This window comes from Bathycoccus prasinos, assembly GCF_002220235.1.
Source record: "Bathycoccus prasinos genomic : Chromosome_7".
Classification (NCBI taxonomy): domain Eukaryota; kingdom Viridiplantae; phylum Chlorophyta; class Mamiellophyceae; order Mamiellales; family Bathycoccaceae; genus Bathycoccus; species Bathycoccus prasinos.
In genome coordinates, this window is record NC_024002.1 from 63928 (window position 1) to 83944 (window position 20017).

The 20017-nt window shown below is 46.1% G+C and overlaps 9 protein-coding genes across 9 annotated transcripts; 3 read left to right on the forward strand and 6 right to left on the reverse strand.

Moving 5' to 3' along the window:
* Window positions 1-61: 61 nt before the first annotated feature.
* Window positions 62-823, reverse strand: Bathy07g00380 (unknown protein; the record flags this gene model as incomplete). The annotated part of the gene is made up of 1 exon (XM_007511962.1): window positions 62-823. The coding sequence occupies one exon, from the start codon at window positions 821-823 to the stop codon at window positions 62-64; it is 762 nt and encodes a 253-aa protein (XP_007512024.1).
* Window positions 824-1245: 422 nt separating this feature from the next.
* Bathy07g00390 (unknown protein) lies at window positions 1246-2505 on the forward strand (the record flags this gene model as incomplete). Its single annotated transcript, XM_007512272.1, has 1 exon — window positions 1246-2505. The coding sequence occupies one exon, from the start codon at window positions 1246-1248 to the stop codon at window positions 2503-2505; it is 1260 nt and encodes a 419-aa protein (XP_007512334.1).
* Window positions 2506-2556: 51 nt separating this feature from the next.
* On the reverse strand, window positions 2557-3489 carry Bathy07g00400 (unknown protein; the record flags this gene model as incomplete). The annotated part of the gene is made up of 1 exon (XM_007511933.1): window positions 2557-3489. The coding sequence occupies one exon, from the start codon at window positions 3487-3489 to the stop codon at window positions 2557-2559; it is 933 nt and encodes a 310-aa protein (XP_007511995.1).
* Window positions 3490-3694: 205 nt separating this feature from the next.
* Window positions 3695-4951, reverse strand: Bathy07g00410 (predicted protein; the record flags this gene model as incomplete). Its single annotated transcript, XM_007511889.1, has 1 exon — window positions 3695-4951. One exon carries the CDS (start codon window positions 4949-4951, stop codon window positions 3695-3697), a length of 1257 nt encoding a protein of 418 aa, XP_007511951.1.
* Window positions 4952-5745: 794 nt separating this feature from the next.
* On the reverse strand, window positions 5746-7068 carry Bathy07g00420 (unknown protein; the record flags this gene model as incomplete). Its single annotated transcript, XM_007511914.1, has 1 exon — window positions 5746-7068. The coding sequence occupies one exon, from the start codon at window positions 7066-7068 to the stop codon at window positions 5746-5748; it is 1323 nt and encodes a 440-aa protein (XP_007511976.1).
* A 670-nt stretch (window positions 7069-7738) lies between these two features.
* Bathy07g00430 (predicted protein) lies at window positions 7739-10213 on the forward strand (the record flags this gene model as incomplete). Its single annotated transcript, XM_007511911.1, has 1 exon — window positions 7739-10213. One exon carries the CDS (start codon window positions 7739-7741, stop codon window positions 10211-10213), a length of 2475 nt encoding a protein of 824 aa, XP_007511973.1.
* Window positions 10214-10539: 326 nt separating this feature from the next.
* Window positions 10540-15813, forward strand: Bathy07g00440 (predicted protein; the record flags this gene model as incomplete). Its single annotated transcript, XM_007512086.1, has 1 exon — window positions 10540-15813. The coding sequence occupies one exon, from the start codon at window positions 10540-10542 to the stop codon at window positions 15811-15813; it is 5274 nt and encodes a 1757-aa protein (XP_007512148.1).
* A 69-nt stretch (window positions 15814-15882) lies between these two features.
* Window positions 15883-17409, reverse strand: Bathy07g00450 (unknown protein; the record flags this gene model as incomplete). Its single annotated transcript, XM_007512203.1, has 1 exon — window positions 15883-17409. One exon carries the CDS (start codon window positions 17407-17409, stop codon window positions 15883-15885), a length of 1527 nt encoding a protein of 508 aa, XP_007512265.1.
* Window positions 17410-17635: 226 nt separating this feature from the next.
* On the reverse strand, window positions 17636-19579 carry Bathy07g00460 (chromosome segregation protein SMC; the record flags this gene model as incomplete). The annotated part of the gene is made up of 1 exon (XM_007512048.1): window positions 17636-19579. One exon carries the CDS (start codon window positions 19577-19579, stop codon window positions 17636-17638), a length of 1944 nt encoding a protein of 647 aa, XP_007512110.1.
* Between the last annotated feature and the right edge of the window lie 438 nt (window positions 19580-20017).

The window sequence follows — 20017 nt, forward strand, 5'->3', positions numbered from 1 at the left end:
ACAACTTTTTTTTCTCCCTCTCCCTCTCTCTTTCTTTCTTTGTCTCTGGTAGTGCACTTACTCAACTGTTTCCGAACGATTTCTTCGTCTTCTTCCGCTTCGCGGCTAACTCTTTCCAATATTTCGCGGTCGAACTCTGTATCGAGTCCAACAAGCCTTCATTTCTAAGCTCTTTAAGAATTTGCTCCGATCGAAGTCCCTCTTTTTTCGATCGTTTGTCTTCTTCTCCTTCTTCTCCTTCCTCTCCTTCATCGCCTTCTTCTTCTTCTTCTTCTTCTTCTTCTTCTCCATCTTCCTCTCTCCTCCTTTCTTTCGAGACGATCTCTTCGCCGGCGTACGAAAACGACCGCCCGGACTCGATTCTCGCGACGACGCTGTTGTTGTTATTATCCTTCTCTTCTTTTCCACCTTCTTCTTTATTTCCTTCCTTCTCCTCGCGTGGCGTAGATATGCTGAAAAGAGTAGTCGTGATACCAGGAGAGGCAACCTTAACCTTTCCTTTGTCTCTTTCTTCGTTTTCTTCTTCCTTCTCTCTTCTCAACTGTCTTTTCCTCTCTGCCATCTCCACCGTCGTCTTCTTCCTGATCATCGGTCTCGCGAAAGCATTCTCTTCGCTCGGTCGACCTTCTGTGCACGCGGTGAACGCCGAGCCGCACGAGGAGTTCTTCGATGGATTCTCCTCTTCTTCTTCTTCTTCTTCTTCTTCTTCTTCTTTATCTATATCTCTCCTCCTCCTTCTCCTCCTCCTCCTCTCGGAAGAAAAAGAAAGAGGCGCGAACCAGAGAGAAAACGGCAGACACCAACCGGGGAAGAAGAAGCACATGTTTTTCACGCCGCCAAAAGTCCTTCAGTCGTCGAGTCGTGAAATCGACCTCCGCGCGTTGTCGCTACAATAAGAGAGCAGCTACACGTCGTCGCATTTAAGTCGTGAGAAATGATGTGTGTGCTTTTTATGAATCGCGCGTATTTTTCAGAAATTTCGAAATTCAGAGATGAAAATTTCGATATTTTGGGGTCATTTTTTTTGGTTTACACAGCGGCCTCAAAAAAAAACGATTTCGATTGATTCTTTTTTTTTTCACCCCCTCGAAAACCAGAAGAATATATTCAAAAATGTCACAACAACACAAAGAGACGAATAGGAATACTTTGGTGAAGAACGGGTGGAAGAAGTCCTGAAAAGAGAGAAGAAGAAGTAGAAGACAACAAGAAGAAGGAGAAAAGCTCAATAAGTCTCCTTTTCAAATGTATCGTGACTGTGTACAAACGTACAAAAACGCGGTACGAAGACACGAGAGGGAAGCGGCGGAATTTGCAAAAGAAATCGCGCGCATCGTGTCTAACTCTGCTTCTGATACTTCTTTTAAGAAAGAGAAGAAGAAAGAGGGAGAAGACGAAGACAAAGAAGAAGAAGAAGAAGAAGAAGAAGGTTTCGTCCTCTCGCCTCGGTCGAGGAAGCTTTTACGCGTCGGTGTCGATGGTAATGGGAGAGGACGACAACAAAAACAACAACAACGAGAACACGAAGGAAAAAGATACGCAAGGGTGGGTGCTTCCCAAAGAGAGAGAGAAATAGAAATAGAAGAAGAAGAAGAAAAAGAAGAAGAAGAAAAGAACGAGCGAAGAAGAATGAGGAATAGGAAAAGAGATGGAACTTCGTCGTTATCGTTGCTCGGCTTAGCAGAGTTTACGTATTGCACTCGTTCGGCGCTTCTCGTCGCGGCGGCGAAGTTTTACGACTTGGGAGGCGGCGACTCAGATTTAACGGAAACGACGACAATGATAAATGGTACCAGTAGTAGTAGCAGCATTAGTAGTAATAAGAGCGATTTAGAGAGCATATTCGCCGTCGCGAGTGCGCACGCAGTGCTCGTGCTCATTTCAGACGTCTTGGCGCAGAAGAAGTACATCGAAAACGCCTTAGATGCGAGTGTGAGCGTGGTGTTGCGCGTATTCGCGCTTCTTTTGGGCACCGCGATGTGGTTTAGTATCGCTTTTCTATTCGGATCGAGCGTAATAGCGTCGAGCGAGAAGCAAAGAGCGACGGTGGCGTTTGCATATTTCATGTCCTCGTTAACCGTACTGCCAGGAACGCACGCGGCGTCGGCGCAAGCGTTGGTGCGAACGAGAAACACAAAGAAACAACAGCAATGGCAACAAAACCGGAGGAGAACCGCTGCGACATCGATGACGACGGTTGAAGCGATATTCATGCCAGCATTGCGTGTTATCGCGTTTGTGAAGCTCGCGCAAAGAGATTATCTTCGTGTCGTCTTAGATAGAAGATTCAGAAGCGATTTTGACGTGTTCTTCCGAGCGACAGTTATTGGCTCCGTCCTGTTCGCTTGGATGGGAGGATTACTCGCGCCTTTAGATTGGAGCACTGTATGGCACAAATACCCCACACTTTCCGTGCGTTTAGCGATAATTGGGCACATTCTAGGAACTGTACTGACGGCTGTCTTCGCTTGGCTCGATAGAACTCTACCGGAGAAGATGAAGTAACAACAGAAACGGGTGAGGAAGTACCGTGAAATAATTTGAGTTGACAATACGCTACGAAGGTCTGAACCCATAATTATCCATCGCGCCACCTTTATCCCCTTCCTCTAACTTCTTCCTTAACTTTTCCGCTTTCGTTTGGTCCCCGATATTCAAAGCGTAGTTCAACTCTTCCTTCAACATTTGTTGCTCTTTATACGACTGCAAGTCCCCGGAAACTTTCATCTTGTTCAACAGCGCTTTCCGCTGTTGCTCTTTCAAATTTTGCCTTTCGGTTTCCAACTCGCGTTTCCGCCGTTCCTCGTCGTTTTCAAACGCGAACGCACCCGCGCCCACGTCGTCGATGATATCGTCGTCTTCCTCGTCTTGCTTTCTTTTCTTCTTCTCTTTCCGTTTCTTCTTTTCTTTCTTCTTCTTCTTCTTCTCTCTCCGTTTCTTTTCCTTCTTGTCTTTTTTGCGTTTGCGTTTCTTTCCGCCGCTACTGCTGCTGCTACTGCTGCTACTGCTACTGCTTTCGCTTTCGCTCTCGCTGCTCGACTCCGAGGAAGCGTCGTCTTCATCGTCTTCGTCGTCTTCTCCTCCTCCCTCTCTTTGTTCTCCTGCTTCTTCCGAGAGTAAAAACTGCTCCAAAATCGCCTTTGATTTCTCCACGTCCCACCCCGTCTTTTCCAACGCAATCGCCATCGTTTCTCGTCTCAAAGTCGTCACTATTCTACTCGTCGTCGTCGTCGTCGTCTTTGCTTTCTTTGCTTTCTTTGCTTTCTTATTCTTCTTATTTACCGCCAAAACTCTCTTCTTTCTCCGCTCTAAAAACCAACTCGCTAAAGCGGTTAAACACTCCAATTCTTTCTTATTCTTCGTCTCTTGGACGTGCTTTTCCATCATGGACATGGCTGTCGCGTTCGTTTCGGTGAGAGAAGTTCCATCCGATCGACTGTAGAGAGTGCTGGAAGCAAGAGGAGGAGGAGGAGGAGGGGCCTGAGACATTTTTGTTTGTGTTCGTCGCGTCTGAATCGTCGTCGTTGAATTATTATTGTATGGTAAAATGTAAATGAGGAAAAATGTATGTGCTCGCACTGTACTCGTATACGAAAGAAAGCACAAGCGCACAACGATGAACACAACGATGAATAATGAAATGCGAGGAGAGGAAGAACGCGAGAGGCAAATCTATTTCAGAATAACTCATTTATCAGTCAACCCCTACGGCTAATTTGAAACTCTCGTAGCAGTAGTACCCCAACGCCGCGCTTGGCAAGACCTGTAACACAGACGGCGCTAATCCGGCGTACAAACCTCGAAAACCATTCTCTCGCAACACTTTTTGGGTGACTTCTAACATCATTTTGAGCTCCTTCGATCCAAATATATCTTTAGCGACGACGCGACCGGTGTTCATTTGAATGCGGCGCCTGGCGACTTCTAGCGGAAAGGTAAAAGATTCGGAGGCTATTCCGGCAACCATGCCGAAGAGCATCATGTATTGCGGTTCGATGGTTTTCTTGTTATTGAGTTCTCCCGTGGTGTTATCTTTTTTACCACTCCCTCTGTTGTTGTTGTTGTTGTTGTTCTTTTTCTTCCTTCTATTCGCTTTTTCCTCTCCTTCGCGTTTCATTTGCGTCAAGCGATACTGTTTCAAACTGTTATACACGGAATAATACACGGCGGCGTTGGGCGTCATTTGCGCCATGGCTGGTAATATTCCTCTATAAAAACTCGCCAACCCTTCCTCTTTGTACAACATCCGAACGCACGAAAGGATATTCTTATACTTTTGCGTCCCGCCTCGGACGACCAATCTTGTGCGGACGACGTCCATCGGGTAACAAATAGTCACCGCGGTACCGCACGCAAACGCGCCGGATAAAAACAAAGAAACCTCATCCGCCACGGTATTTTCCTTGACATCGAACGTCTTCGTGATTGCCGTTCGAACCGTATCGAACGCACTAAAATTAATCGCCTTGAATGGCGCCGTTCTCACGATATTCACCAAGTTACCCTTCCAAAACCCAATCACGCCTTCGTTTTTAAACACAATCTTAGAAGTTACGAACAAAGCTTCTTTGGAGTTGTTAAAGAGATACTCTGTTTTCAACCTTTCCAGCGGCGCTAACAGCGTCCGCACGCATATCGTCGACATCGTCCCTGCCAATAAGCGTCGATTAATCTCCTCTCTCTGCGTGAGTTCTTTCGTGCTAGAAGAAGAAGAAGAAGTAGTAGTAGTAGTAGTAGTGCTTTTCGTCGTTATCGCCTTACTCTTCTTCTTCCTCGATGTTGTCGTCTTCGTCGACGACGAGGAAGAAGAAGAAGAAGAAGAAGAAGAAGAAGAAGAAGCTCTGCTTCCGCTCTTCCCTCTGTTACTACTCTTGCTCGTACTGCTGCTACGTTCGCTACTCTTACTGTCTGCTGCACCGCCTTTTCCCCATCCTTCTCCTAAAGCTCTCATCGAACGCCAGGACTTTTGCAAAGCTTCTCGTCCTCCTTCTCGGCTGGCGACAGACGCCGCCGCTAAAAAGAAAGGCGCGCTGTTTCTGTTCTTTTTCTTCTCACTCGTCGTACTCCCGTCATATATGTCAGTGCTCGTTTTCACTTTTGCATCGTCCAACCTTCTTCTCCGTCGTCTCTGTGACTCCCCAATTTGTTCTTTGTTGTTTAAAAGAGGAAGAGTAGAAGAAGATTGTCTTTCTCGTGTACGTTGGTGGTGTTCGGAAAAGGGGCTCGTGGGTAATTTCCATCCTCGAAGAAGGGCCGTTGTTTTCGTCGTCGTTTTCATCGTTGCCGGTGGTTTTTTCGTCGTCGTCGTCGTCGTTCGTCTCCTCCTCGTCGTCTCTCGTTGTTGTTGTTGTTGTTGTTGTTGTTGCTGTTCTCCTCCTCTTCCACCAGGGAAGAACATCAGGAAAGGAGGAGGAAATGACTTCTTTGTTGTCTTCTTCTTCTTTCCGTCGTCTGAAGTCTGAATCGTCTTCTCGTTCGTATTGCTTTTTTTGACGCAAAACTGATTTTGAGCAGACAGAGTTTCGAAGCGAAAAAAAAAAAAACTCGTGTAAACAGTACGAGTAGATGCACAAAATGATGAGTATATTCGCTATATGGTCATTATTATTACTATATGGTCATTATTATTATTATTATATTTTACGATGAGTACATGCACCAGCATACGATCGTACTTAGCGTTCTCGCACCACCATTGATGGTATCGCCCGCTCGCATGCAATGTACGGGGTGGTACTTTTACTACTACGACCCGTACGCGGTGAGGCACTCGTCGCCGCACGCTTGGTCTTCGTACAAGCACTGGTTAAAGTCACCTACTGTAATACCCGTGGGCGCGTACTGGCTGCATTGCGCCGTGGCACCAGCTAACAAGTTTTTATATGCGCTCATTTGTTCGCTGAAATCGGGGATTTGGGAAATGTGTCCGTTTAACCGTTGATTTGCCTGATCGATCAAAGCGTAGTCTCTCGAAGCGCTCAACGCGTTCTTCACCTTCGCCAACGTGGCCGCTGACAACCCCCCGCCTCCCCACGTATAATCGTTCTCCTTCGCTCGTAAATACAGTAAATCCGAGTTCGATAAGCCTAACATGTTCTTCAAAACTATCATGCTCTCGTCGAACCTCTCCAAAACGACGACGTGATCGTATAAATTGACAACCCCGGCGGGTGACCATTTGTTATCGCACGCTTTTTGACTCCCAATGTAATCGTATTGGTGATCAATCGACGTTTGCATGTTCAAAAATGTAAGCAACCTCGACTCCCACTCCTCATTCGTCACCGGCATTGGCAGCAACTCGTCTGGCACTCGATAATCTTTATCGTGTGATTCCTTCGCGTCCATGACGTATTGAAACTCGGAAATAAATCTGCTCACGGGATCTCGTATGCTCGTGAGTAAAAACGTTGGATGGTCCAACTTACTCAAAGTTCCTTCGGTTTGCTTGAACATCCTATGGTCTGCGTATACATACGGCTCTTGTTTATCGTCGATCTCCGTGCTTCCGTTTTGGTTGTATCCGGTGCGCGCGCCGTTCAACCCGTGTCTGTTCGCGATTCTTCTACATAAACCAGCTATTGTCGTGCTCCCGGTTTTAATCGTTTTTACGAAGAGAATGTTGATCCCAGGTGTTCCGCCCACAGTTTCTCCGTTCCATCTGCGCCAGTTGGACATTCCCAGTTTTGGTACGAAAGAAGAAGCACCAAGAGATTCATCACTATTATTATTATTAATAATAAATGACGACGACGCTGACACGGACGAGTAATGATTCGCAGCAGCAGCGCATCCAAAAACGGCGGCCGCGACGAAACACAAACCCAAAAACACCGTCTTCTTCTTTACCCAATCGTTTTCTCTTCTTCTTCTTCCGCTCGCGAGAAGCTCTTCGTCGTCGTTTACGTCGTCTCCCTCCTTCTCGTGTGTGATATCCCATTCTCCTTCTCTTCTCCGCGGCGCTTCTTCATGACCACCGAAAATGATGGCGCCGTATTCAGTGTTGGTACTTTCCTTCTTACCAGATGATGATGATGGTCCACCACCACCAGTACTGCTACCAAACATCCTCCTCAAAATTGGGTCAATTGAGGGGACGCAGAAATTTGCTCGATGATGATGTCTTCTTCTTCTTGCGCAAACGGATGATGATGCAAGAGAATGACGCGCGATTTCTTTTTATGTTTGTTCTTTTTTGTAAAAGGGTGTTAAAAAAGCAAGAAAGCATTATTGTGTTGTGCAAAGCCAAAAAAATAAAAAAATAAAAAAAGGGCGAAGCTCTGTCAGTCTGTCCTCGAGAAGAAGAAGACAAAGAGAAGAAGACACAAAGAAGAAGTTTTTTTGGACTGATTTTCACCACAAACCAAGTGCACACAAACCACACATTTCTTATATTCATTCTGCTTGGGTGAGGACACTTTTTGAACACACACACACGCAACAAAAAAGAGAGCGCTCTTCTTCTTACTTGCGGCTGAGTGAACGACAAAGAGAACAACAACAACGACAAAGAGAACAACAAGATCTCTCTCGCATCATCATGCGCGTTGTGGGAGTGGGAGTCGGATCAGCACCACCGGTATCTTCTTCTTCTTCTTTGTCTTTGTCTTCTTTAGTTACGTCGAGAAGAAATTTTGCCGTCGTCGTCGACGCCCAAACGAAAAGAAGAAGAAGAAGAAGAAGAAGAAGAGGAGAAGGAAGTGCGACGACAACGACCACAAAAGCGAGCGCGTCCGCGATGAACGGTGGCGGTGCCAGCTTTGCGACGTCGTCTTTTTCTTCTTCTTCTTCTTTTGAAGGAGGAGGAGGAGATCGACGAAAGGGTGGGCGTTTGCTTCGAGAAAGAAATACGACGAACGCAACAAAACAGAAAACGAGAATAAAAATAAAAGCACAAGTGGGACGAAATTTCAAACGCCACGAATTCGAAATAGAACGACAAATAGGAGAAGGATCGTTCGGGATCGTCTACCAGGCAATCTGGAGAGGGAAAGAGAGAGTGGTATTGAAGAGACCAAAACTAAACGTAGAAGGCGCGGCAGAGCTTCAAGAGATTGAGAATTGGATGAACGGTCGCGTTTCTCGAGACGCGAAAGGGGCGTGCGCGGAGTTTTTAGGCAGCTATCGAGTGACGTACGACGAGTGGAAAAAGTTGATGGATACGAATCAAATGAACGATTTAACCGCGAAAGAAGGGTTGTGGTTGGTGTGGAAGTATCAAGGCGATCGGACGTTGGCGCAGTTTATGGCACAGTCGGATTATCCCTCCGGATTGGCGAAGAACCTTTTGAAGAGAAAAGGCGTGCGCAAAGGAGACGCGGCGTGCGAACTGGAGATTGCGCAGAAAGTCATGAAACAGTTACTCACGAATTTAGCGACCATGCACAGCGCTGGTTTAGTCCATCGAGATATAAAGCCGCACAATCTCGTGTTGGCGGATTGCGAAGCGTACGACGAGAAAAACAGAGGGAAAAACGTTTTGGAAGGCACGGGGAAATTTCTCAGCGAAAGTTTATCCTCGATTAGAAGAGGCGGGAGTAAAGGTTCAGGAAGAGAAGGAGGAGAAGAAAATGGCGGTGGCGCTATGTACGAGAGGAAAGTGAAGGATTATGTCATGATGGAAGAACCGGAGTTTAAGCTCATCGATTTAGGCGCGTGTGCGTGCTTTCGCACGGGCACAAACTTTGCCCCAGATGAAACCATCATGGATCCAAAGTACGCGCCACCGGAAGAGTTTTTGATTCCGACCGAAGACGCTCCAGATTTACGCAAGTTGCTTGGTCCTCTCGCGTACGCCGCGGGTAGCGCGGCGTGGGTAAAGTACTTACCCGATCGATTTGATTCGTACTCCGCGGGCGTTATCCTCATGCAGTTGGCGTTGCCAAGTTTACGAACCAATCGAGGCTTGTCGAGCTTCAACCGAGGATTGAAAAAGTGCGATTACGATTTGGATTTGTGGAGAACACAAAATAAAGGACAGCTCGGGCGATCGAAGACGGCTCTTTTAGACGCCGGGGGCGATGCTGGTTGGAAATTAGCCGCCGAACTCTTGAAAGGGCGTCCGTACTGGTTGGAGAAGAAAACGGCGAAAAGCGGCGAACAGCTGCTGAGCAATAACAATGATAACACGGATAGACCGTCGGCTTTAGACTGTTTAAAATACGATTTTTTCAGCGTCGATCCAGCTGAATTAGAAGTTAAACAGGGCGGAGCCGCTAAGATTGGTGAGAGTATCGGCCAATCGTTGGACAAATCGAGAGAGATTCTTTCGGACATGTTTGGTTTGCAGAAACGCATCGAGCGACAACAAACGAGCATTAAGAGGCAGTTGGGCACTGTGCAAAGATTAAAAGCGAAAGGTGCGCCTATCGATCAAATCGAAAAAGAAGAAGCCGTCCTCGAGAAAATGCAAGCTGGTTTGCAAGGTTTGTTCAGATCGCTCCAGTTCAAAGACACGCAAGTCCGAACGGAAATCATCCTCGCTGCGAGCTCCTTCAAGCAACAAGCGAAGAAAGAAAACGTCGACACTACCGAATCTTTTGACCGATCCATGATTAGTCTGAAAACGAGAGAAGTGCTTGAAAAGGACATTACTAAGTTTGCGAAGAATTTGAGTAAACAAGCGGGGAGGATAGGGGACGCCGCGACTGGAGCCGTTTTGAAAATACTCAAATCGCGAGACGATAGTGATGAAGTCTCGTCCTCGTCGGATGAAGATGACGCTTCTGAGACTACCGATAGCGCTATTAACGATGTCTCTGATGTAAACAAAGTTGAAGCAGACGAGAGTAACAAGACAAACAAAGGCGTAGGCATGCTCTCCTCTTTGCTCTATGGCGTCGGAAAGAATTTAAAGAAACCGAGCGTGAAGAAAGAAAACGAAACGGTCGTGTTTAAACCGGATAACTCGATCGCAAAGATTATCGACAAAAGGAATGCCACTAACGATGATAGAAGTGTCGGTGACGACACCGACTTTGTCGTTTCTGATACCAAATTTATCCGCGCGAACATGGAAGTCATCGAAGCGGAAATGAATACCGTCATGCAAGAGCTCGCCAAGTTGGACACGCAACTCGGCCTTCGAGAAATCGAAGAAGAAACCGAAGGTGACTTCGGAATCGTCGAGGAAGAAGAAGAAAAAGAAGATGATGATAATGGCATGGACGGCAGCATGGATGAAGACACGCAAAACTTCAAGCGCATGCGATGATCGGAAATGCACGTATCGTCATCCTCGGTCTGTTTTAAATGAAAACGAAAAACTGCTGTAAAATACATACAACTTCTGCGCTTAAAAATCGATTTTTGGCCACATCTTTCTTTGCGTTAACTTCGTTAAAATTTCGATTTACTCGCTTATTTCTTCTTGGAACACACCGTTGGAGTAGGATATTTTCTCCACAGTGTAATAAATTAAACAGACGAAGAAGAAGAAGGAAGAAGAAAAGCAGTTTTGACGAGGAGGAGAGCAGCGCGTCGTCGTCGTCATCGATGACGCCAACGAGAGATAATGCCCACGATCCTGCTAATAACAAGATGAAGATGAAGACGGTCCGTGGGAACTCCGTGAAAAAAAAGGTGGGAGCGCTAAAGGAAAAACTGAACAGCGTCCAAGTGGAGGACTATAACGAGCTCAATTTTGTTGTCAACGATAACTTTGAAGAAGAAGAAGAAGAAGAAGAAGAAGAAGAAGAAGAAGAAGAAGAAGAAGGGAACAGAAACAAAGACGCGAAGAAGTCCTCGTCGTTCGCATCTTTTGGCCCGGGCGTTTTAATCAAGCAGATGAGCAAGAGAGCATCCTCAATCAACCCAGCCTCGGTGTCGAGAGATTTAGAGGTCAAGATATTCGAGTGCGAGAAGCTGTATAAAAAATACGAAGCGAAACGGTTGTCGCGATCGAGATCGAAGAAAGCCGGGGGCGGGACGGTGGATCCAGTCGTATCCGTGCACGTGAAGAAGAAGGATGGGAGCGAGTACGTTGGAGTGACGAGACCTATTTTGAATACGGTGGATCCTGTGTGGAACGCCGGAGAGGGCGAGTCGTTCTCATTTCCAATATTCAGCGAACAAGTAGAAGAGGAAGAAGAGAGGAGAGGGATGTTTGCCTCGTTTTCACCGAAAAAAAAGAAGAAAATTTTGAAGAAGACGAAAGGAAAGGATATAGACGACGGTGGTAAAAGCGAGGAAAACGGTGCTGCTCCCAAGGTGGAGAGTGGGAGCGATGATGATAATGATGGTTCTTGGTGTTCGAAGGAAATTGTCTTTAAGATTTGGGATTTGAAAGGCCCGTCTGAAATTGATTCTAAGAAATCGCTCATTGGGACGTGTGCGGTACCCATCGAGCTGTGCCCGCTCGATGGACATTGGAGAGAAATCACTTTGGAAGTGGAGCCAGCCGGGTCGCTCGACTCTTTACGATCGCGCGAAGGTTTGACCCAAAACGCGAAGAAAAAAGAGTTGAAAAAAATGATGTCCAAAAAACGGATGGAGAAAAACAAAGAAGGCGGTGGCGAAGGTACTCTGAAGATGGCGTTTAGACGGCCGCCAAAACTGTTGCCAGCGCTCGGTGTGAATGGAAACTGGCACGCTTTGCAAGTGAACGAGGGGAGCGAAGATCCGTTGGAGCCTTGGATCGCAGGTCGGTCGGCGGCAAGACACGGCGCGACATCGTCTACATTCGTTGAGAGGAAACAAGATCAGAATCTCAGCTTATCGGCGAAAGAAAGAAAACTCGACGAGCGATTGAAGAAAAGTTTTAAATCGTTCACCCCGGCCGAACGAAGTGCGATGCAAAACGAGAGACGAGGTCGATACTACGTTCACGTTATGGAAGCTTCGAACATTACGCCAATGGATGGATGGTCGGGATCTGATGCGTACGTTAAAATTGGAGGTGATTCTATGCCGGCCAAAGAGAGATACAAAACGAAAGTTAAAAATGACACGTGCTTTCCTCGTTGGGACGAGAGGTATCTCGTTGATCTCACCAGTAATGATTCGGCGCTCGTGTTTACCGTGTTCGATCGCGATTTTGGGAATGCGGATGACTTCTGTGGCGCATGCGGTATTCCATTGGAATGTTTACCGCAAGATGGCTCGTACCGAACGTTTAATTTACCGCTAGGAACGAGAATCAGTCCACGAAGTGCCGGCGAAGAGGTTGTTTTTGAAGATTATGAACGTCGACTGGACGTTGGATTTTTAAAAGTTTCCGTGGCGAGAATGATGGAACCTTTGGAAACGCAAAATAAAATTTTAGACGCGTGTGGAGGATTCGGTTCTATAACATTGGAGGATTCAGGAAATTTGACAAAGTACGCGCGGAGATGTCACGTCAGAGTGTTGGCAGGGAGATATTTGTTACCGGTTGGAAATACGAGTAAAGATTTGTGTGATCCCAGCGTTACCCTCCAAGTCGATAACGCGCCAAAGTTTGAGCGCTTTGCAACATCCGTGGTATACGATACATCCACACCTGTTTGGAACGAAGGTTTAGGAGAAACGTTTACACTTCTCGTTAGACCTGGGGCGAAAGAATTGATTTTGTGTTGCGTCGACAGAAACTTTTCCGGACAAGTTGAAATGGGAAGAGGACACGTCAATTTATTAAACGTCGAGGCGAATGGAGATTGGACGAGCTCGGAAGTTGCAATATATCGACCAGATCCGAAAGATCGAGAAATGATGATTCCATCAGGTTTAGTTTCTGTTCAGATATCTTTCTCGCGTCCTCCGTTTGCGGAAATTATGGAACCACCCGTCATCGACGCGGATAAAAAGATGCTCAACGTTCACGATCCTTCGTTGTATCTCTACGTTCAAATTTTACGGATTCGTAACATAGCACTTCCAGCGTACCGTAAATCTACGGACGTGTACGTCAACTTGACGACAAACACAAACTTACTACCAGTCAAGGGTAGAGTGCAGGAAGATATCAAGTCTACTGCTGAATTTGATACGGAAGTTTTCTCGTTACCGATGAATCCAATGACCACGAGTTTTCGCGTTCGCGTAGTCGCTGAACTAAAGAGCGTATACTTTGGCGTCGCGCTCGTAAAAGCTTGGAAGCAGTTTCAAAAATATCTCTACGGGAAAGATGGAGCTGATGATGGTGGTATGAGTTTTATCGATGAAGACGGGGACGGAGAACTCGACGATCCAGATGAAGCGCTCACGATAAAAGCGGAAGATTTCTTTGCGTTGAAGAAATTTTACGTCGGCGGCACCAAAATCGGTGAATTTACGGTCAACACCTCCGGTTTAGCTATTGGTGAAATGAGAAAGACGTGGGCAAAATTGGTACCGTTGAAAAATACCACAGTGTACGGCTTTTTGAATAAAGCTGGAAAACAACTCGGTCACGCTGAAGTCGCGTACTCCATCGGCCGTCGATCGCTTCCACCCGCAGATTTAGAGAACACTTTTGGAGCGGCTCGTCCGAGAATTGGGAATTTAAGCATTCAAATCAAATCTGTTATCGGCGGTGTCTTAAATTCGGGGAACCCAGTCAAGGATATGCACTACAAACAGAATGTACTCAAGAATGCGAATGAAAAAGATGAAGGCTTACTTGGAACGCACATCTCGTGCGCAGTCATTTTGGAGAGCTTCGAAGAAAACTTCCGGACGGCCTTCGAGTCTGCCACCTTTCCTGTCACCGAAATCATGGGTGAAATTCGCGTCGTTTTGTTCGCGAGAGATCCCGTGACGACTGCATTTACCAAGCCGGTTGGCGTCGCGTGCGTCCCGCTCTCAAATATTTTGGCGAGTGAAAATCACGAACTCGACGTGTGGGCTAACGTCATCCCAACGGACGAAGATGGTCTCTCTGCACAAGATTTAGTCGATGTGGAACGTGAAATGTTCATGCGCGAGAGGAACAAGAAAACAGCGACGAAGAAATGGCAAGGATATTGCCGCATCGTGTTGAAATTTACTCCGATGATAAAGAAGAGTTCTTGGTATTTGCGTCAAATGCCGTTGGAAAGACCGAAAGAAAAACCAGAGGATACAGTAATTGGCATCATAAATGCTTTATCTCGATTAACTATTGCCATTCTCGGCTTTCCACACATTGTCATGCAATCGTTCGCGTGGTTATCTCTTTGGCCGTTGAGAGAAACCTTCGCGTTGAGGTTGTATTTTGCATTTTTTTACACCGTGTTGTGCTTTTATCTTAGAGGAGATATTTTGGGTGCATTTTTACCCCTCTTGTGCGTTGTGGGTCTTTTATTCCTCGGTTACACGTCGCGAATTGTGGAGGATAAAGACGACGCGCCAGTATCGTGCTTTGGAATTAATGAGGACGGTTCAGAGAAGGAAATCTTACGAGCGCAGGTCATCGACGAGTTTGCGAAGACGAAAGCGATTGAAAAAGAAATCGACGAAGAGATTGAGGATTTGTACGAATATTCGAGATTAGTACACATGGGGAAATCACACAAAGAAGCGTCGAGAGTCGTCGGGAATAAAGCCGCAAAAAGAATCAAGGCTGACCGTGAAAACGCCGAGCTCTCCGGTAACAATCCGGTCCAGAAATTACGAAACGTGATAAAATCGCTTTCGTCGAAATCGAATCCAATGGACGCCGTTTTGAAAATCGTCAAAAAATTGTTGGCGTTTTGCATAAACGTGGTGAAGACAATCACTAAAACGGCAATGTCGCTCGATCAAGTTCAGGCGCCGAAAATTTTATCCGGTCCGTGTTTGGCGGTTATCGTGCCTTTGGATTTAATTTCGCAGCCTTTGGAGAGAATTATTGGCGTTTTCGATTGGAGAGATGATAATTTGTCGCATTATTCGGCAATATTGATGATATCGATTGCGATTATTTGCGGCATTGCGTTGAAAATCGCGCTTGAGATCCGATACTACATGGATTTATACTCACCAGTGCGATTGTGGTTCTTCGTCTGGTTTTTCGGCGTTGTCTTTTTAATCCCGCAAGTCTCTAAAGCGTGTTTGTTCCCAATCGTCGTCTTGTACGAACATTCAATTCAGTACAACATCTCCGCGAGTGGTATTCATGTCCCGGCGGTGTGTTTGCGTTCAATTCAAGAGGTTGATAAGTTGACAAAGGGCAGAGTCGCGAAATTATTCGAAGGGACCGCTGAAGAACGCGAGAAAGCTCGAGACGACCTTTTCCAAAACAGGAAGAAAAAATACTTGGCGGCGAAAGCGGCGGAACTCAAGAAGAGAAGGATGAAATCGACTGCCGCTCTTAAAGGATTTTCCTCGAATCCAGCGTCATTTTTTGGTATTTTGATGGGTCGTTCGCTCACGGCGAAGCAAGAGTTGCACCGATCGAGGCTTGAAAAATTGTTCGTCAAGAATCCAAATGCTCTGGCTGCGGCGGCGATGAAGACGAAAGAGGGTGGAATGGAAGAAGAGTTCATGGAGAAGCCGGACTTTGTGAAGATAGCGGACATCAAGATAAAATCAACGGCGTCGAAAGGTGCCATATTCTTACTATATTTGCCGAAGTTGATTGTCTCAAACGCCGTGGCAATTCCTCGCCGAATAATTTTGTCGCCGATGGTGATTTACGCGGCTTTAGAAAAGGTTGTTCCGTCGAAGCAGCAAGTGAAGGCAAACTTCAAAAAGATGTTTGCCCCCATGTCCAAAGACGAAAAGAAGGTCAAGGGTATCGGTAAGGTGAGAAATCCGCGCATTTTAAAGAATGGCGAGGTGATTACGCAGGACGTTTTGAGAAAACAAGTCGCCGAGCGACGAGCTTCGAGGAAGCGAATCAAATCGGAAGCGGCCAAGTCTTTGAAGTCTAACTCTCGAGCTAACTCGAGTAAATAAATAGTTTACAAGTAATAATACACATCAGCGCACGCGCGCGATAAATAATACCTCTCTCTCTCATTCCATTTACCGATCTTCGTCGAACGATGAAAACCAGGCACCGACGCCGGATTTATGCCGTCGCCACATTCCAACCACGTCCCCCGGGCAACTCACTTCATACTCCTTACTGTTCGATTTCGCATTAGCCAAGACGTCTCTTTCGTCCTCGCTCACCGTGAACCTTCGCGCGGAATCCCAAATTAAAGCCGCGTCTGCGTTTTCTAATAACTTCAGTCTCGCAATCGGCCGCTTCTGCGCCGCTAATCGAACGGTGTCTAAATACGCACTCCAACTTATTTGATTAAGCGAATCTTTTCGTCTTTTTTCTCCTCCTCCTCCTCCTCCTCCTCCTAAACGTCTGAAAGAGGTCTTCTTCTTTCTAGAAGACGACGAGACTAAATTTCTCATCTTTTTCGACGAGTTGTCCACAAAGTTGCCAATCAACACCACGCAAACGTCCATCGAGATCGCGTAATCTAGCGGTAACTTCAAATCGCGATCGTTCGTAACGACGATAGCCACGTGTTTTCTATTCTTTACAATCTGACGTAATTTCGTTTCGTCTGGCGAGCACTTTTCCTCCAAGCACGTGGCGTGAATCTTTTCTCCTTCCAGTTTGAGCAATTCCTGCTTCGCCATGGCCAAGTTTCTATATTCTCTTCTGGTTTGCTCGCAAAAGGAAACGTGTTTAAGTTCCGGGTCGCACGACGGAAAAGTTGTATCGTATTCATCATCTTCATCGTTATCTTCATTGATGTCGTCGTTTACGTCGTCGGAGGTAAGAAAGCATGCCTCTTCTGCCCGCCTGGTAATAAACGCCGGCACGTCTTGAATCTTCTTCCCTTGACTCTCGTTCGCGAATTCCATCAAACGTCTCCCCAACCTCAAATCCGCGGCGTCCGGCCCGTCCAGGTAAAACTCCGTTTTCAAATTTAACCTCTCGAACGTTCTTTTAAATCCTTTTATTACTTTCGTCGAAGTATCGTCCTCGTTTTCGTCCTTATTTTTAGTATCATCTTCGTTATCGTTATCGTCTGAATCGTCTGAATTGTTACAACATTCGCTCAAGTCTCGACTCGTTTGCATTCCAGCGAACGCTCGAAAAGCGACAACTCGACCAAATTTCTCCCCCGCTTTTTTTATTCTCTTTGCGTTTATGGCGAATCGTTCGCACGTCGTCCCCGGGTTCACGTTGTCCAGATCCCAAAGAATGATTACTTTTCTCACTTCTTCTTCTTCTTTTCGTCGTGGTAAAAAGAACCTTTGGTCCTTCTCTTCTTCCGTGGTTTTAGACGACGACGGTGATGAAATCTTACCGTTATTCTTCAGGGGGGCGGCGCTTTCCCCTCGCGGAACAGAAGAAGAAGAAGAAGAAGAAGAAGAAGAAGAAGAAGAAGAAGAAAGAGAAGAAGAAGAGAGAGAAGATCGAAAACCCACCAAAAGTCTTCCGTTCCTAAAACCCCTTTTAGGAGTCTTTTTATTAATCGTCGACTCGCAGGAGGAGAGAGTGAGAGAAGGAAGGCGCGTTGACCCCGCTAAGGGGGCGGACATGAATGAGATGGTTTTTTCTCAGAAAAGGGGGGGTCAAATTGGAAGAATTCTGAAGAAAAAAAGATATTTTTCTACTGAAAAGTATGTTTGAGTATGTTTGAGTATGTTTGAGGGGGATGTTCTAAAACAAAGTCCTAGAGGTATTCTATCTAAACTATCTACGTATCTATCTATCTACCTACCTAACACACACACAAACTCTCTCTCTCTCTCTCTTTCTCCATCACTACTGTTCTTCTTCTTCTTCTTCTTCTTCTTCTTCTTCTGCAAAAAGGAGTTGTTTCTCGAGCGCTTTCGCTTTCGTCTCGGCCAAGTCCATCTTCTCTTCCGCCTCGGTGCACCTCAATACGGCATCGTCGACGATTTCTTTCGCCACGAGAGCTTCTTTCATCAATTTCTCGTTGAATAATTCCTCGTTCTTTTCGATGGTGAGTTCTTTTTGGATCAAGATTTCGTCTTGCACGTCGATATCTTTTTTTAAACCTTCGATGACTTTTCGCTTGTCCTCGAGTTCGTCTTTTAATTCTCGCGAGGACGTTTCGAGGAGGAGAAGTTTCGAGGTGCACTCGTTCAGCTCGTGGCGCACAGATTCGACTTTCCGTTCCTCGGTGCGTAAGCGGTCTTCCAAGACTTGCTTCTCGCGTTCGGAACTTTTGAGATTTTCGAGATGTTGAGCGGCTTCGTTTTCCGCTTGCGCGGTGGCGGATAAAAGTTGCTCTTCCGCATCTATTGCCCTTTTTTGGTACTCTTTGAGGAGACGAACATGTTGCTGCTGCCGTTCTTCGAGCTCCTTTCCATCTTCGACTCCTCCTCCTGCTGCTGCTACCGTTGCTGCCGCGCTTTCTACAAAATATTCCTCTTGTTCCACTAAAAGCCTTTGCGCTTCCTCCAAACGCCGCTCGAGTTTCTCGCGCTCGCGTTGCGCGTTTGCAAACGCCACCATCGCGCTCGCGCCGCGCTCGCGAGTGAACTTCTCTAGAACATCGTACTCTTTTTTCATTTGCGTTAAATCTTCCTGAAAATATTTCTTTTCGTTTTCAGAATACGTAAACTTGCGCTCCATATCTTTCGCGAACGACTCCACGGATTGAATCGCCTCGTCGGCTTCTTTCAACATTTTCGTGAGATTTTCAACCTCTTTCGCTTTCTTAACCATCATCTCTTTGTGAAACGGATTGTTTCGGACGTCGTCGTTGTCGTCGTTATTGTCGTCATTTGTGGCGGCTTTTGTTTTCTCTTCTTCTGCTTCTTCTTTTCCTCCTCCTCCTCCTCCTCCTCCTCCTCCTCCTCCTCCTTTGCCTTTCTCTTCTTTCGTCGTCGTCGTCGCGTTTCCGTTGCTGTTGCTACTGCTCTTCCCGTTATCATCATCGCGATCTCTCTTCTCCTTTTTCTCCTTCAACGTCTTCGCCTCTTCTTTCCAATCTTCAATCTCTTTCTTGCACCTCTCGTTCTCCCTCTCTAATGCCTCGGTGCGGTTTCGTAAACTTTTCTTCTCCTCCTCCTCTTTCGCCTTCATCGATAAAGACACGCGCTCGATTTCCTCCCGCTTCCTCCGCGCGTCGTTAAGTTCGTTCAATAAATTTTCACGCTCTGACATCATCTCTTCGATTCGTTTCTCGTGCGCTTTTGAAAGTTTCTCTTCTAAGTTTTTTTGTTCTTGCATGTTCTTGTTTTTAATGTTGTTGTTGTCGTCGTTCGCGCGTTCTTTAAACAGTCGCAGCGTCGCGATTTCCTCGATGAGTTCCTCTTTAATCTCCAATTGCGCTTCCCGTTCTATAATTTCTGTCTTTCTTCTTCTCTCTTTTGTTGTTTTATTATCACCGAGAGTTTTGTCCTCTTCTGTCTCTGTCTCTGTCGTCTGAATCGTCAACGCGTTGTCGTTGTTGTTGTTGTTGTTGTTGTTGTTGTTGTTGTTGTTGTTTACGTAAGAATCGTGTAAAGCTTCTTCTGTTCTCGTAACACCAAAATTTGTCTTCGATGCGTCATCGTTCCTGTTAAAGACTCTCTCCGTCTCTGACGCACCGCTGATGCTGACGCCATTCGTTAAATCATTTTGAGAGAGATCATCTTTTAGAACTCCTTTTTTTAGAAATCCTCCTCCTTTATTCTTGTTCTTGTTGTTGTCGTTCTCGTCGTTCTTTTTCTTCCTCGTCGTTCGAAAACCCACCATATTGGTATTCGATTTATGTGCTCTACTTCTCTACTAAATGTTCTCTTCGTTATTTATTTTATATGGTGGATGGATGATTTGGTGCTTTTTTTTTTCTTCTTTCCTCGTTCTTTCCTCCTCCTCTCTCCTCCTCCTAAAAGAAAAAATTTTCTCTCCTCTCTCTCTCTCTTTTCACAGAAAAAATTCTTCAGAAGAGAAAGAAAAAGGTACGCTTAAAATCAATCCGACGACGACGTAAAAACAGACGACGACGCGAAATTCTCGTCGCATTCACCGTCGAAAGTTTTTATTTACTCGCAAAAGCATTCTTTCTTTGTCGTCGTGTTGTTGCATGGGCTTCTTTTGTCGTCGCGTTCTTATTTCTGTTGCATTTTCTCGCGCGCGACACATCATTGGAGGAGGACTTTTGCGAGAGGAAAAAGGGGGCTTGCGATTTTT